A 15,903-nucleotide genomic window follows, 5' to 3' on the forward strand; every position below is an offset into this window, starting at 1 on the left:
AGCTCTTTAATATAGGGTGAACCCAGCAACAGGCTGGGGGAAAAACCTCTCCTTTTATACAGTTCTGCTGGAGGCTTCGTCCAATCAGCAACGTGCTGATTTCCCGCTCAAATATTTAAAGGCACAACTGTTAATACATAACAACTAATGAGCTAGGTACCATTCACAGCAACAGCAAAAGAACATAGGGCAAAGCAGGATGATGATTGTTCCTCTTCATACACCCCTAAATATCCAGTGACCTACCACTGAGAACCCACATGTATGAAGAGCCCACTTTTTTCTGATCAGGCGTGATCATGCATGATGTAGGAGGCGATGTCCAGGGAGGAAATAATAATCCGATCTCTCCAGCAGCCCAAGCCAAACTGGCCATGGAGGGCAGTTCTCCCGAAAATGGAAGGGATACTGTCTGTACTTTGGCATCATCAGTAGTTGCTGGGCAGGTTCTAGCCTAACCTTATCTTCACTAATGTCAGTGAGACACTGTAGATCAGGGGTCTCCAACCTTGGTCCCTTTAAGCAAAGCTGGCTGAGGAACTCTGGGAATTGAAGTCCACAAGTCTTAAAGGGACCAAGGTTGGAGACCCCTGCTGTAGATCATGTGCCTGGCAAAACATGTGCTGGGAGAAGTCTATGGAGATTCTCAGTCATCCAGGTCATGGTTGTCGCAATGGTGCTTTTTCAGGAGGCAACTGGACTTTGTTTTCTTTAAAGACGCCATAGACTCCATAGATTATTAGCATCCCCAACAGTCTGTGCCTGTCTTCAACAGTGAAGGGACACAGGGCAGAAAACATCCTGCAGCCAAGAAGGCTTCACACCCATTTGCGAAGGTGAGGACACAGATAAACCTCCAAATGGCCTCAATGATTCTCTTAAAAAATGCAAATGACCAAGCTGTCTGCAAGGAATATAAATCCTTCCATTCCACACCCTCCAGTCAGAGTTGAAGAAGCTTCTTGGATGAGAAGCAAAATGTCTTCAAAGAAAAAAAACAAGGAAGTCCAGCTGCCTCCTGAAAAAGCAGGAGAAGAGGGACATTAGTACTTTTCAGTCTGGACAGATGAAGACAAATATAAGTTGGCTGCGCTTCAGGCTGGAGTTGAGATAAAATGGTCAGGTCTCCATATCAGAGTTAATGGGACATGAAGATGAGCCTTCATTGTAACATGAGAACACAGCAGAAGTGGAGGCACACAGATAAGCTAGCCGTCGGTTAACAGTAGACAAGTGCCTGGGATCCACTGAAGTAGTCTGTGAATTTAGAGTGTTCTATTTGTGTATATTTACAAAAGCCCTTTAAAAGGAAAAGGAATATTATTGTGGCCTTCACTGGCCCCTAGTGGTGAACAGAGGCCATTACCGTTGCAAAAAAAAGCTCACTGCCAACCATAAACCACTTGCCTAAAATAAACGCCACTTTGGGACATTTTTAGAAATGAAAAAGAAAATAGGACAAAAACCTAATAAATACACTGTTTATATCATTCAAAAAAATATGGGAAGATCTTCAGAGAAGCAAAACCCCAGAGGAGCGAGGACTGAAGTAGATCAGCCTAATTCATTATTAACAATGTTAATTCTTCCACCTTAAGCAGTTCCTTCTGTTTAGCTCAGAAGAACAGCAGGCGCTGCATTTTTAGAATGTCCAGCAATACTTCTAATGCAACTCTTCTTAATACATGTTACAAATGAACATTCCAGAATGCTGGACAACAGGACCTGCTTTTCATAGGAAAGACAAGTACTGGGCCTCCGTCACTACTTTTCCTTGAAGCATCAGAATTTCTTTTGCCCCCTGCTCAAGCAGGAGACCCTTATACAAGCGGCTGTCCAGTCTCTTCTTAAAAACCTCGTGATGAAGAAGCACCCACAACTTCTGAAGGCAAAGCTGTTCCACTGGTTAAGTGTCCCCACCATTAGGAAGTTTCTCCTTAATCCTGAACGTCATCACTCTGCTAAACAAATAATTCCCTCAACACTCACTCAAACTATTTACTAAATTTGCACTACTGTTAATCTTCTCATCCTTCCCAGCACCCATCTCCTTCCACTTATGACTGTAACTTCGATGCTTGTATCCTTACGATTTTATATTGATATTGTTTCCTGATGGCTTATTTGTAGCCTATGACTATCTTTAAGTGTTGTATCATCAGATACCTTTGATGAAGGTATATTTTCTTTTATGTGCACTGAGAGCGTATGCACCAAGACAAATTCCTTATGTGTCCAATCACATTTGGCCAATAAAAAAATCTATCCTATTCTAATTCCAGGTCTCCTTTTTTTTTGACACAATCCAAACTCCTGAATGACAAGGACGACAGAAAGCTTGTACTGTTAGCAAATATTTATTTTATTTATCTTTTTCATGTATTTATTGCACTTCAATTTTAGACAAAAAATAAATTCTCTCTTTTCTCTGCCTTGCCAGCATCTTTAACGAGTCTTTTGGACTCCCAGCAGTAGCAGTAGCAGCAGCAGCAGCAGCAGCAAATAAACCCCTCTCCATTTTCCCATTGCAGCAAATATACTTCAATTTAGGGAGGGGACTCTTTGTTCCTACATACATCTCTAAGAAAAAGTGCAACGTTTGGTTTCATTTCAAAGCAGTGTTGAACAGCAGCAGCAAGTGTCCCTCCCACCCTGCAAAGAACACCAAATATTCCCCACATCATGCAACAGGAGGGTGATTCAAACATGCTATGAGAACTCCTGTAAATGGGATGGAAAACCTGTCATATATCAATGTAGAGAACCTGGCAGGGCTGACCACAACCAGACAGGGACACTGGGAGATCCTACTGGAGAGAAGAGGGAGTCCAGTATCCCCCCCCTTTTTTTTTTTTGGTCATCTCCAAGTCTTTTAAAAATATCCCAACGGGTCGGTTTCTTCTTTTGAATTTGTATTTCGATATGGGGAAAAATAGTTCCTAGGTTCTCAAGGGCTAGAGCTCTCAAGTCTATTAAATCCGTGCATCTGCAGTTCCATCTTGTTCTGAGCACAGAACTGGGGGTTAAGGAAGTTAGCATCCTGAATGTCTCCACTTTCATTCTGTTTTTTATTTGTCGCAGGAAAATAAGTTTTCTATTCTTTCAAAGTTGAGCTTCAGCAAACTCCAAAGCCCCAAATACACATCAGAGCCATTTCTCCAATGCTGTGTCACAATCGGGCATAAATAGTAATAAAAACAAACCCAGAGAGTGCAATTGAATCTACACACCCATGTGACCCTTTGGTGCTCCAAACCATATACATATTGCATGAGACACTGATGTGCCATTGTGATGTACAGTCTCAGAAATCCAGAAAAACCATAGAATTTTTAAGAGATCGAAGGATGAAACTTCAGTATTCAACATAGCTTCCAGTGCCACCTTCACCTTCACTGTCCATGACTAGTGGAAGCAGAATAAATTATGCAAAATAAACAAATACGGCATCTGTTTAAGTTGAATAATTTACTCAGGTCATAATTTACACATTGCTTGGCACAGAATCTGGTTGCTTAAAAGAAAAATAATATAAAGTGCAAAGAACACACCACTCCCCAAGGAAGGCAGTCTACTGATGAGTGGGTGAATTAGTCAAAAATCTCTGGGTTTATATGGGAAATCTATAATAAAAGACGGTGCTGGATAGAATAAGAAAGGCAGCTTGGGGAGGGCTTGGGATTCTTGGCCCCCTCCTTAAAAAGGAATGGGATTTGGAATTAAAATGAGAGGCCAAGGGTTTCTAGGATGAAATATCTCAAACTTCATCCTTTAAGGAGAACAGATAGAAAAGCACCAAAGCCCAGAAGTAAACCGAAAAGCTGAGCAGAAAAGTCTTCGGAGTGTTTGCTCTGCTTAGCCCCTTCCTTAGGGCTGAACCTTATAGAGATGGAAGGAAGACTGGCTAATCCAAATCTCTTTCAATAGAAGCAGTCCTCAATTTGCGACCAGGATTGAGCCCCAAATTTCTGCTGTTAAGTGAGACATTTGTTAAGTGAGTTTTGGCCCATTTTACGAACCTTTCTGGCTACGGTTGTTAAATTAGTCACGTTTGTTAAGGGACTCTGGCTTCCCCATTGACTTGGCGTGTCAAAAGGTCGCAAAAGGTGATTACAGGACCCGAGAACACTGCAATCATCATAAATATAAATCAATTGCCAAACATCTGGATTTGGATCATGTGACCATGGGGACGTTGCAACATCGTGTGAAACATGGTCATAAGTCACTTTTTTTCAGTGCCGTTCTAACTTCGGTCACTAAACTATTGTGAAGTCAAGGACTGCCTGTGGCTCTTTTGAATCATCCAACTACAATCAAGTTCCTATCACTTGCTGAGAAACTAGACTTCTGATCATCTGACAGGATCTCCTTAGCTTTCCTCCTCTTATGACCTCTCTTTAATTCGCTGTAGATGCAACCGAGAACGGACAGCCAATCTGCCACAAACTGGTGGTAGACCTTTTGTATTTTTGTTTGAGATCTTTATGAAATATGTATTACCTAGGCACTCATACCTGACAAGATGAGAGAGAATCGGGGCTTTGCTTAATCGGTTGCCGAGATGAGACGGGGGTGGAGGTGGAAAACTTGAGTAGTTCTATTTCCTGTTTGATGAGACCATCTACTTAATAAAATCTCTTTCGTATGTGTGTGTTTCTGTGTACACACTTTCTGCGAACAGCAGCAAAGAAACAGAGGCTAGCAAAGGAAAAGAAAAAAAAATTGAGTTTGGGGCTACACTAGCGTGCCGATTAAGGAAGCTAGGTTTGGAAATAACTGCCTTACCAGGTGGTCCTACCTTTGCCCCACCCTCAAGAGCTACCAAGGATTACTGTTATGTACAATGAAGCTGGTGCTTTTTTTATATACAGGGTAGAGCCTCAAAACAACACTGTATGGAAATATACGTGTGAATATATGCATGCGTGTGTATACACACCCACACCCGTTTAGAAACAACAGATGTGTCCAGTTTGTTTGCCTGATCTCCCTTGGCACGTAAATGATCTTCAGTCTGCATTGTGCTGTGGAGAGCGCTATCTGGGAAATGCATCCTTCCTCCTTTATCCCATCTCTCTCCTCACTGGATCTACTCCAACAAGCTGCCAGGGGCCGTGGGCTTCCTGCCTTTGTCTTGTCCTTTCTACACCTCTCATTTCATCATTACGGTCATTTCCCAAAGAGCAACATTTAGTCCGCTGCAGTAAATTTACTTGATGGTGGATTTTTTTTCTTTCTTTCTTTCTTTCTTTCTTTCTTTCTTTCTTTCTTTCTTTCTTTCTTTCTTTCTTTCTTTCTTTCTCTCTTTCTCTCTTTCTTTCTTTCTTTCCTAAAGTCTTAGGGGCTTATGAGATCGATGTGCTGGAATTAAGGGTTGATCCAGAAGGCAAGAGGTTTCTCTGAATGCTGCTTGTTGAGAGTTCTCAAGTCGGGGAGACGGAGAAGCAGCTTGGGAAAAAGCGTGGAATCATCCGGGTGCTTCTTGGTTACTAGAGTTCTCAAGGCCCGGATTAAAGTCTCCTGAAGAATTTCAACAGCATCCACATCGGAGATCCCAGACCGATCTGGGGAAACCAAAACAAACGTGATAAAAATGAAGACAAAGAAAAGGCACGGAAAAGAGGGGGTGGGTTTAGCTGCCTTGGAAAAATGACTACAGGTATAGTCCTCGACTTATGACCACAATTGAGCCCAAAATCTCTGTTGCTAAGCGCGACAGCTGTTGCAACGGTTGTTAAGTGAATCACTTAAGGGTTAAGTTAGTACCACCACAGTTAAATGAACCTGGCTTCGCCATTGACTTTGCTTGTCGAAAAGTTGCAAAAAGTGATCACATGATCCCAGGACACGGCAGCAGTCATAAATATGAGCCAGTTGCCAAGTGTCCTAATTTTGATCATGTGACCATGAAGATACTGCAATGGTCGTAAGTGTGAAAAATAGTCACAAGTCACTTTTTTCAGTGCTAAATGAACTGTTGTAAGTTGAGGACTACCTGTATTAAAAAGGTAAAGGTAAAGGTTCCCCTCGCACATACATGCTAGTCGTTCCCGACTCTAGAGGGTGGTGCTCATCTCCATTTCAAAGCCGAAGAGCCAGCGCTGTCCGAAGATATCTCCATGGTCATGTGGCCAGCATGACTCAATGCAGTTGTAAGTCGAGTTGCCACATGACTAAACTCAATTTTACAACCATTGTTACAATGTCATAAAGTGAATCATCATAGTCTTTAAGTAAATCATATGGTTGTTAAGCCAATCACATGGTCCTTAACTAAATCCTACATATGCAAGGGGCATTTTTTGTTAAAAACCAGCAAAAGTCAGAAATCACAGTCACATGACCATGGGCCCAACTGCAGCCAATTGTAATTTGCCTAAGCTCCCAAAATCTGATCACTTAACCAAGGAGGAGGAGGGGAGATGGCAACTGTAACTTTAAGAACAGGTTGTAAGCAGCTTTTTTGAAGTCTGTCATAACTTCGAATAGTCATTAATTGATCAGTCATAAGTCAAGGACTACTTGCACTATTTCACTAGATTGTCAATATGAAACGTAGTTATTGGAAACATCCTGCTATTATCAAATATATAAAATACAAAATGTGAAAGTGATCTGTGCTCTACATAAGATGATGTACAATGCAATGGAATATAACCGGAATTACACAGTACATCTAATTATATTATATTGCATTGCACCGTCTTTGACCCTTCATAACCTGTTTCTTCTAGATGCATAAAAAGGACAGAGTAGACTCTTCTGATAACCTTAATACTTGCTGGACTTCTGAAATTTCAACAGGTATTTCTCACACACTTTCTTGCTCACTGGATAGAGGAATTTTAGTGGAATTCTAAGAAATTTAATCTTGTACCCATTACCATAGCTTTAGCATAATCACAATTGCAACCACATTTCTAAATGGCAACGCATTAGAACCTGCCTGTAAGTCTCTACGTTGGGTTAAAACCTTTCTTTGTACGATTGATTTAAATACCTTCCTTCTCATCAGAAAATGTCAAAAAAGCAGCTCAACTGCCCGTTCCGCTAGGATGCACTGGGGGACTGCTTTTTTCTCCCCAGACTCCAGCTGGATTTATTTCTTAATTCATCCTTCCTTTTGCAGGCTTCTTCCATTATACCAAATTCGGTTCCATTCTGTTTTGGTTACAGAAATCATCTTGCTGGCAGACAGACTCCAACTAGGAGATCCTCTGTTAAGGCAGGTAGTCCTCGACTTACAACCAGTATTGAGCCCAAAATTTCCATTACAATGCAGGACAGTTGTTAAGGGAGATTTGCCCCGTTTTGCGATCATGTCTGCCATAGTTGTTTAAGTGAATCACTGCAATTGTTAAGTTAGTAACCCGATTGTCAAGTGAATCTGGCTTCCCCATTGCCTTTGCTTGTCAGAAGATTGCAGAAGGTGATCACATGACCCTGGGACGCTACACGCCAATTGCCAAGCATCCAAATTTTGATCATGTGAGCATGCAACTGTCGTAAGTGTGACAAATGGTCATAAGTCACTTTTTTCAATGCTGTTGTAACTCCGATCATTAAACAAATGGTTGTTAAGGCGAGGACTACCTATAGAGCCATATTGGTGGGCACACAAGCTCAGCTCCGGCACACGTGCTGATTTTCGGACCTTCTGGGCCTACCAGAAGTCGGCAAATGGGCTGTTTCCGGCCTCTGGAGGGCTTCCGGGGGAGAGAGGGGGGAGGCCGTTTTTACCCTCTCCCCAAGCTCCTAGAGATGCTCTGGAGCCTGGGGACAGCAAAAAAAAGGCCTACTGGGCCCACCGGGCCATCACGTGCCAAACACAAGGGGAGCACGGAGTGGTCGCGCGTGCATGCGCAGGGGGTGGGGCGCATAGAATTATGGGTGTGGGCGCACTCGTGACACACACCCCATGCTCCCCCCATTTTTGGCATGCAATGGCAAAAAGGTTATCCATCACTGCTATAGAGTCTTCATCACAGGATTACAGTAGAGAATGAAGGCCTTTAGCAAAAGCTACAAGAGCTCCTGCAACAAGTCTGTCTCACTACCCAAAGCCTTAGTCTGGTTGTATCACTACAAAGAAGCTCGCACCCACCTGCTGAGACAAGGACCACAGCCATGAAGAGGGCCATCTCCTGTGCATCTAAGCTCAAGGAACTGAGCTTCTCGCTGAACTCAAACATGGCATCCAGCAGAGAGCCCATGCCCATGGAACGCAGACTGCCGAGTGAATATGTTTCCCCACTCAGAAATGTTACTTTCTTCTCCTTGGGACTGAAGAGGGTGGAGAAGCGCACCATCAGCACCTAGGAAAGGACGAATGGTGGAACAGTGTCACTTTAAGCAAAGACACATCTTTCTGACAAACACATTCTTGACTGAATGGAGAAACAATGAGCAACTCATAATTTCCCAGAGTAAGCATGTTATCATCTGCATCTGAAGAACCACCAAGAAATTTGGCAAAAAAAAAAAAAAAAAGGTGCCCAATCTGGAAAAGTGAGGCGATATCTAACATGTGCACTGTTTACATCTTGGGAGCAAGCCAAAGGCCTAACCAGTAATCTAGTCCAAGTGTAAAATTGATAAAAGATTTGTGGGTACAACTTTCTTGTCCCTACTTGCGTGTTCCCCAGTTGGGCAATTCCTGGGACACAAGAATGCTAATTGGAAACGGTTCCAAATTCTGAGAGGAGAGCGCCTTAACTGTAAGAAAAATTCCCTGTTCCAATATTAACAGCAACAAGGGTGCAGTCTGCAGGGAGGTCTCAATTTCAGCTCCTGTGAAGCCTTGCCAACAAGAATTATGCTCTCCAGATGATAGCGAAACTATCTGACAATTAAAAAGCAATTCCATAACCCTCGAGACTGTGGAAAACAAACCCATCCCAAAAAGAGCCATATCTCTGCGCTTCCTCATTCTTGCTCTGTGCCCTCATGGCTTCTCTCCAAAGCAAAAAATTCCTGCTGAACACCGTTGCAATGCAGAAAAGAATTTGAGGCTAACTAAGGTTGCATCAATCATTTTTTGCACAGACTTGGGGGGGGGGGCTGTCCACAGGAAGAATGCACCCAGTGCTGACCTGGAAAGTGCCCGCTTTGAGGAGCATGACTTGATCCTGCTGGCAGAGCGACTGGAAGCCCGGGATGCTCTTGGCAAACTCGACCACCTCCTTGACAGCTGGTGTGAAGCATTGTAAGAACTCTTCCCACACTTGCTGACTGCTCTTGCCACTGCCACAATAAGGGGTGGCATTCAGAGGACAAGCCTACATTGCCACAAAGAGATTGACAGAAAGAGGTTACGTTTGGTCAAGCAAAGCTCAATGTAAATGATCCATTTTAACACTCAAATGGTATTATATCATACTTTTAAAAGTTGCTTGTTCTCGCAACACATAAACAGGGCGGCCTTGTGATCGGAATACATAGTAAACTACTAGTCTAACTACAAAGGTGCTTCCTGATGTAATGGAAGGATAGCATTGGTAAAAGGGTAGCAGGAAAGGGAGAAAGAAGGATAAAAAGGCAATTTGCCTCACTGCCAACCCCCCCCCCCCAAGTGGGATGAAAAGATTTTAAAAAGTATATTGGATTACTAGAAAGCATTGCTGGAAGGTAAAAGGGGTCAATTTGCCATTTTTCACTTGAAGGCCATTTCATATGCCACCATTTCAAACCGTCTTAGCAGTAAAATCTGTAGCTGGCCAACGTGGACCTGCCATCAACAACTAATTGTCATTTTTAAACTTTTATTTGAGAAGCGGCCAAAATGCTTTTATTAAAACAACGGATTGGCTCGAAACATTGTTCAAAAAAAGAAAACACTAGAATTTTTCATGAACTCCGATAGTTGACTTGAGAGAAAACACCAGACTTGCGATTTTATTTCTTACTTTCCCTTGGTAAAACTAAGAGCCACAAACGATTGCTTGATTTGCCAACACCAGGGGCTATTTTACATTTGTGGTGGCAACTGTTTGTGGTACACAGCTCTTTACCTTGTACCGTTTGATCCGGGCATCACCATTCCATCTGGAGGGCACCACTTTTACTATTCAATACAGTGGTTCATGGTTTTAAAAATTAAAGCAAGAGCCATTCCTGACTTAAAACAGGGGCAAGGATAGGAACTGGCGATGGGAACCACAGGTGCAATGCCAGCTTGTTCTGCCAATCCAAAAATACAAGGGAGAGCAAAGCCTACTTAGTTTGCTTTCTTATTTCCACTGCACTACCAACAATTTACAGCAGAGGGATGTCAAGGATTTGGAAATCCGTTTTCTATTGCCAACGGTGATCTTTTTAATCAGAGATCTAAGGCAGCAGACCCAAATCCTCACTCTGCAGGCTTTCCTCAATTGTAATATCCAAGATTTTAAACTTCTAGAAAGAAACACAGTGTGGCTCAAGCATAACCAGCAGAGACAGCTGCTTTTTGGCTGAGTCCTGATTGACCAGAAATTCTCTGGAAGAAGATGCCATCAGTCATCCTGTACTATTTCCCACAATCGTTTGCAGGAAATAGTCCCAAAGGGCGTGTGCAGAGCGATTATTTCAAGAAATCTGCCGATATGGGGTGGATATCTCCACATCCCCAGCCACCACTCCCCAGTATAAATCTGGCCTACTTACAATGCCTCTTCTGGTGGTTCCCCGCCATGGACAGCTCCTCTGGGCATTTCCCTCAGAATAGCCAAAATCAAAGGATGGGTAGCATCCAGCATTTTGCAGATAATTGGCCTGCTGGGTCTGGAAGATCTCATTGCCATAGCATGAGGGACTGTTGTCAACGTAACAGGATGGTTCTTGAGGGCTGTAGCTGGAGAGGCGAAGAGTGGCTGATTCGTATTGCCCATAGCCCAGGGAAGGATTCAGCTGCGCCTGTTCGTTGTAGTTGGTCAAAGGGGCAGCCTCAGCCCCTGGGGAGCTACTACGCCTGCCCAGACGGTCCTGCCCACTGAGGAAGATGTCATGGTAAGCCCTGGAGATGGCATTTATAGCCTCCTCTTCCTGGGTGTTAGGGCTGGGTGGAGCATCTGCCTCAGAGCTCAGGCCCACATCCATGGGGACCTCATTCAGGCTGTTCATGTAGCTCTGCATCTCATCCAACAGGCGCTGCTTCTCTCGCTTAGGGATGCGCCCAAAACGCACAGCTGTGGAAGGGAAGAAGGAGCGTGACAATCTGAGGGTCGAGGAGACATTAAGCTGTAACAAGCAGCAGTAAAGTAACTGAACAGGCGGAACTTTCTTCTGTGCCTTAGCCCTACAGGAAAAGAAGCTGCACCCTAACACAACTGTACCGAAGGTGGCATCTCTAGCTGGGGAAATAAGGAAAACTGCACGATTCGTAAACATCACATAATACGAACATGATGATGCTCAGGGAAGCCCACGCAAACTCTCAGGCACACACAAGTACAATATGGTTGTCTTCTCCAATTTAGGCGGTGGTGGCAAAGCACTTTGTCTTTGTTCATTCTTCTCCAGCAAAGAGAGAGGGAGGACCAGATGCAACCCTCCATCCCAAGCCAGCAGCGGCACCATAAAGCCAAAATTATAAGCAGATTCTCAGGCCTTTGGGTCATGTACTTGGGACAGCCACTGTGCCATTAATCAAAGGACACTGCTTGGTTTCTGCATACAAGTGGCTCTTCCCCATCCTTCTCTCCTGCTCTGCAAATTCTGACACGAAAGCATTAATCAGCCCAGGGTATCATTTATCAACCAAGCATTTGCTGACATTGTACCCTTGTGGGAGAGCGACTGCAGAGGCAGCACTACAGGCCAAAAGTTGGGAACAAGCTTTTATCCCTCTAAATACATTAACACCAAATCATGCCTTGGTATCAGCCCAGCCTTTGCTTGTTTCCCTACCGCTCTCTGCCATTTCCCAATCATTTTAAGCAACGGCAACCACCAAGTTATTGTTCTTTTAAAAAGGGGTGTACAGCCTTCCCAGAACTGGGGACCGCTGTGGTTTATAACACTGGGGAAAAGGAGGAGTAAGTATACGGGAGGCAAACTTCTCATTTCCATCACTGAAGAGCTTCAAAACAAATCGTTCTGCCAAAATTCAGTAGCTAAATTTGGGCAGTGCAATTTGGGGACACGGGAGGAGGGAGCTGAGCTGGTTTTCCATTCCAAGGATGGAAAAAATGGGAGCACGCTGCCTTCCAGAGGTTTTCCTGCTTCATGCCTTCTCTCTCTCGGAGCTGTTCAAGAAAAGAGAATCCACTTGAATGGCTCCCAGTGTTAGCCAATGAATTCTAATGTGCTTGGAAAATTGCCCAAAGCCTGATCATGAAGCAAACATTCATGACAATAGACTGTCATTCAAATGAATTCATCATAGTTGCCTTCAAGCCTTTAGTTACAGACCCACACTGCCGCAAAAGAGGGACCAACCCTACCCAGATGCTTACCATCTCTTGACATCCCCACCGCCAGGCATTTCTTGAAGCGGCAATGCTGGCAGCGGTTGCGATTCATACGCATGATCATGCAGTTTTCGTTCTTCACGCACATCTTGTAGTTGATGTTCTGCTGGATGCTCCGGCGGAAAAAACCCTGAGGGCCCCAGGAAAGAAGAGTGAGGAGAGGGGAAGGGAGCCAACAAACTGACAACGTGTAACATGGTAACAGTAACAGAGCTGGAAGGGACCTTGGAGGTCATCTAGTCCAACCCCCTGCTCACGCAGGAAACCTGTACTAGGGATTCGAACCGCCGAACTGCCGACCTTTCTTTCTTTTTCTTTTTTTGATTTTTTTTTTTCTAAACAGACATACGTAAAAACATCTTCAATCAAAATACAAACAGTGTGTCGGTTGGTTGGTTACAAAGCTTTTGTGCAATTTCACCATATTCATAAAATGTAAATTTATCTTATTTTACATTTTACCAATCTACTATACATCCAAATATTTTAATCAATTAATCTTTTGTTTAACTATGAATATTTCTTCCCTAGAATCATATAAAATGTACTAGATTTTACATTAATTATATTTGTGTCATTCATTTCTTTTTCTTAATTCAAACCAATGATATTACATTGTATTTTATATATTTCAACAGTTCTTACATTGTAAATAGCTCTATCAAATGTCATTAACCTATTTTTTTTATCTAGCCATTGATAAAATAATTCCCATATCTTACAGTATTGTTTATCTTCCTGTTCTCTAATTTCAAATGTCAATTTACTCATTTCTGCACATTCCATTATTTTCTTGGGAACTGCCGACCCTTCTGATTGACAAGCTCAGCGTCTTAGCCACTGAGCCACCTAGCCAGGTGTAAAATGAGCCTACTGGTTTTCAGCTTGCTACTCTGTTTGGTGTCAGCTCTGGAGTATCCCTCATGCCTTTTTTTCTGAATGTTGGCTGGCGGTATCTAAGAAGACAAAAGCTGGTTTATCCACCCTTGGATTCTAGAGAGTCAACTGAACAACTGGCAAGTGGATAGGCTCTAGCTTACTTGGAAGAAAAAACATGGCTAAAACATTCCTTGTTTTGTCCACTGAAGATACTGGACAGTGCTACTGGTTTACCAATGGAAATCCTGACCCCAGTTTTGGCCATAAATCAAGAATTATTGGTACTGTAGTTCTTATTTTAGAGAAATCAAACAGCCAATGGAGAATCCAACTTGTGGATTAATAATAAATTAATCCAATTTGTGTGTTAATGGAGAATCCATTAACTAAAGTAATTTCTCTTTAGCCTGGGATCAGAACCAGAACTCAGTTTCAATTCAAGCTGCACATGCCGCCAATAGGCCTGCCAGTGTAGGATTTTATATTAAGTATCCTAAATATTTTGGACTTTGAAAATAAAAAACCAGAATAATTGACTCTTTTGAACACTGGCGTTGGAAAGGCTCCTGAGACCATCAATGGACATCTAATAAAACAAGCAAGTGGATCGTCAAATAAAACAACCCAGAGTTTTCAGTGGAGACCGAAGTGACCAGATTCAAATGATCATACTTTGGAGATTTACAGTATATGCTGGGAAAGGTAGCAAGAAAGATAAGAAGAGGATGAGCAGCATTAAGGTTGATGGACTCAAATTATAATAGTAATGGGTACATTGGAAGACCTGAAGGACCAGATTAAGGAAAGATCATCCTGGAGAAAACTCATCTACATCAGGGGTCTCCAACCTTGGTCCCTTTAAGACTTGTGGACTTCAACTCCCAGAGTCCCTCAGCCAGCAAAGCTGAGGAACTCTGGGAGCTGAAGTCCACAAGTCTTAAAGGGACCAAGGTTGGAGACCCCTGATCTACAGGGTCACTAAAAACTGACACCACTGTCTTTAGGGCACATAATCAACCAATCCATCTTGAGCATTTCAACTTGAACTATTTATAAACAAAGATGTTTTTAAGAGGAAGAAAGCAAGAAGATGATCCTACCTTACATCCTTCACAAGCATGAACCCCATAGTGGAAGCCTGAAGCAATGTCTCCACAAACTTTGCAAAGCAACACCATCCCACCAGTCTCTGCAAAGAAAGAGAGGAACTGATCTTAATTCCCTGCCAGGCCCAGGTTTCTGATTCAATCTCCTTCTTCTCTGCCCCAGCTCACTGAAGTAACTTTCCCTAACTTGTCTATGGAGATTCTCCATCATCTAGGTCATGGTTGCCCCAAAGGTGTTTTTTCCAAAAGGCAGCTGGACTTTCTTCTTTGAAAATGTTTTGCATCTCATCCCAGAAACTTCTTCTTTTCAAAGAAAGAAAAAATAAGAAAGTCCAGTTGCCTTTAGGAAAAGGCACATTTGGGTTTCCCCAATTTGCTGTCCTCCAGAAATAATAAAGGTCAACTCCTATAATCCCAGTCAGCATCCCTTTATTACCATAGGATTATGGAAATGGAAGTTCAGCATACTTGGAGATTTACAGTATATGCTGGGAAAGGTAGCAAGAAAGATAAGAAGAGGATGAGCAGCATTAAGGTTGATGGACTCAAATTATAATAGTAATGGGTACATTGGAAGACCTGAAGGACCAGATTAAGGAAAGATCATCCTGGAGAAAACTCATCTACATCAGGGGTCTCCAACCTTGGTCCCTTTAAGACTTGTGGACTTCAACTCCCAGAGTCCCTCAGCCAGCAAAGCTGAGGAACTCTGGGAGCTGAAGTCCACAAGTCTTAAAGGGACCAAGGTTGGAGACCCCTGATCTACAGGGTCACTAAAAACTGACACCACTGTCTTTAGGGCACATAATCAACCAATCCATCTTGAGCATTTCAACTTGAACTATTTATAAACAAAGATGTTTTTAAGAGGAAGAAAGCAAGAAGATGATCCTACCTTACATCCTTCACAAGCATGAACCCCATAGTGGAAGCCTGAAGCAATGTCTCCACAAACTTTGCAAAGCAACACCATCCCACCAGTCTCTGCAAAGAAAGAGAGGAACTGATCTTAATTCCCTGCCAGGCCCAGGTTTCTGATTCAATCTCCTTCTTCTCTGCCCCAGCTCACTGAAGTAACTTTCCCTAACTTGTCTATGGAGATTCTCCATCATCTAGGTCATGGTTGCCCCAAAGGTGTTTTTTCCAAAAGGCAGCTGGACTTTCTTCTTTGAAAATGTTTTGCATCTCATCCCAGAAACTTCTTCTTTTCAAAGAAAGAAAAAATAAGAAAGTCCAGTTGCCTTTAGGAAAAGGCACATTTGGGTTTCCCCAATTTGCTGTCCTCCAGAAATAATAAAGGTCAACTCCTATAATCCCAGTCAGCATCCCTTTATTACCATAGGATTATGGAAATGGAAGTTCAGCATACTTGGAGGTTGAGAAAGGCTGACAGTGCCAGATTAGCTCCATCAGAATGGAAACCATCTGAACTTTATTTAAAATGGAAATGACATTGGTCACATGCA

The 15,903-nt window shown here is 42.9% G+C and overlaps 1 protein-coding gene across 2 annotated transcripts in view; it reads right to left on the reverse strand.

Moving 5' to 3' along the window:
* Positions 1-2,344: 2,344 nt before the first annotated feature.
* Positions 2,345-15,903, reverse strand: part of LOC131189914 (nuclear receptor subfamily 1 group D member 2-like) — a 46,308-nt gene continuing 32,749 nt past the window's right edge. Inside the window, exons 3-8 of one of the 2 annotated variants that reach the window (XM_058166544.1) lie at positions 15,333-15,421; positions 12,438-12,582; positions 10,648-11,168; positions 9,096-9,281; positions 8,108-8,318; positions 2,345-5,567 (exon numbers count right to left, since the gene is read on the reverse strand). In XM_058166544.1, coding sequence (XP_058022527.1) covers positions 5,371-5,567; positions 8,108-8,318; positions 9,096-9,281; positions 10,648-11,168; positions 12,438-12,582; positions 15,333-15,421 — 1,349 coding nt within the window. In that variant the 3' untranslated portion in view covers positions 2,345-5,370. Of the gene's footprint in view, positions 5,568-8,107; positions 8,319-9,095; positions 9,282-10,647; positions 11,169-12,437; positions 12,583-14,431; positions 14,567-15,332; positions 15,422-15,903 lie in introns of those variants that run through there. The other variant, XM_058166542.1, reaches the window with a different exon arrangement.

This window comes from Ahaetulla prasina, chromosome 2, assembly GCF_028640845.1.
Source record: "Ahaetulla prasina isolate Xishuangbanna chromosome 2, ASM2864084v1, whole genome shotgun sequence".
In the NCBI taxonomy this organism is placed as follows: domain Eukaryota; kingdom Metazoa; phylum Chordata; class Lepidosauria; order Squamata; family Colubridae; genus Ahaetulla; species Ahaetulla prasina.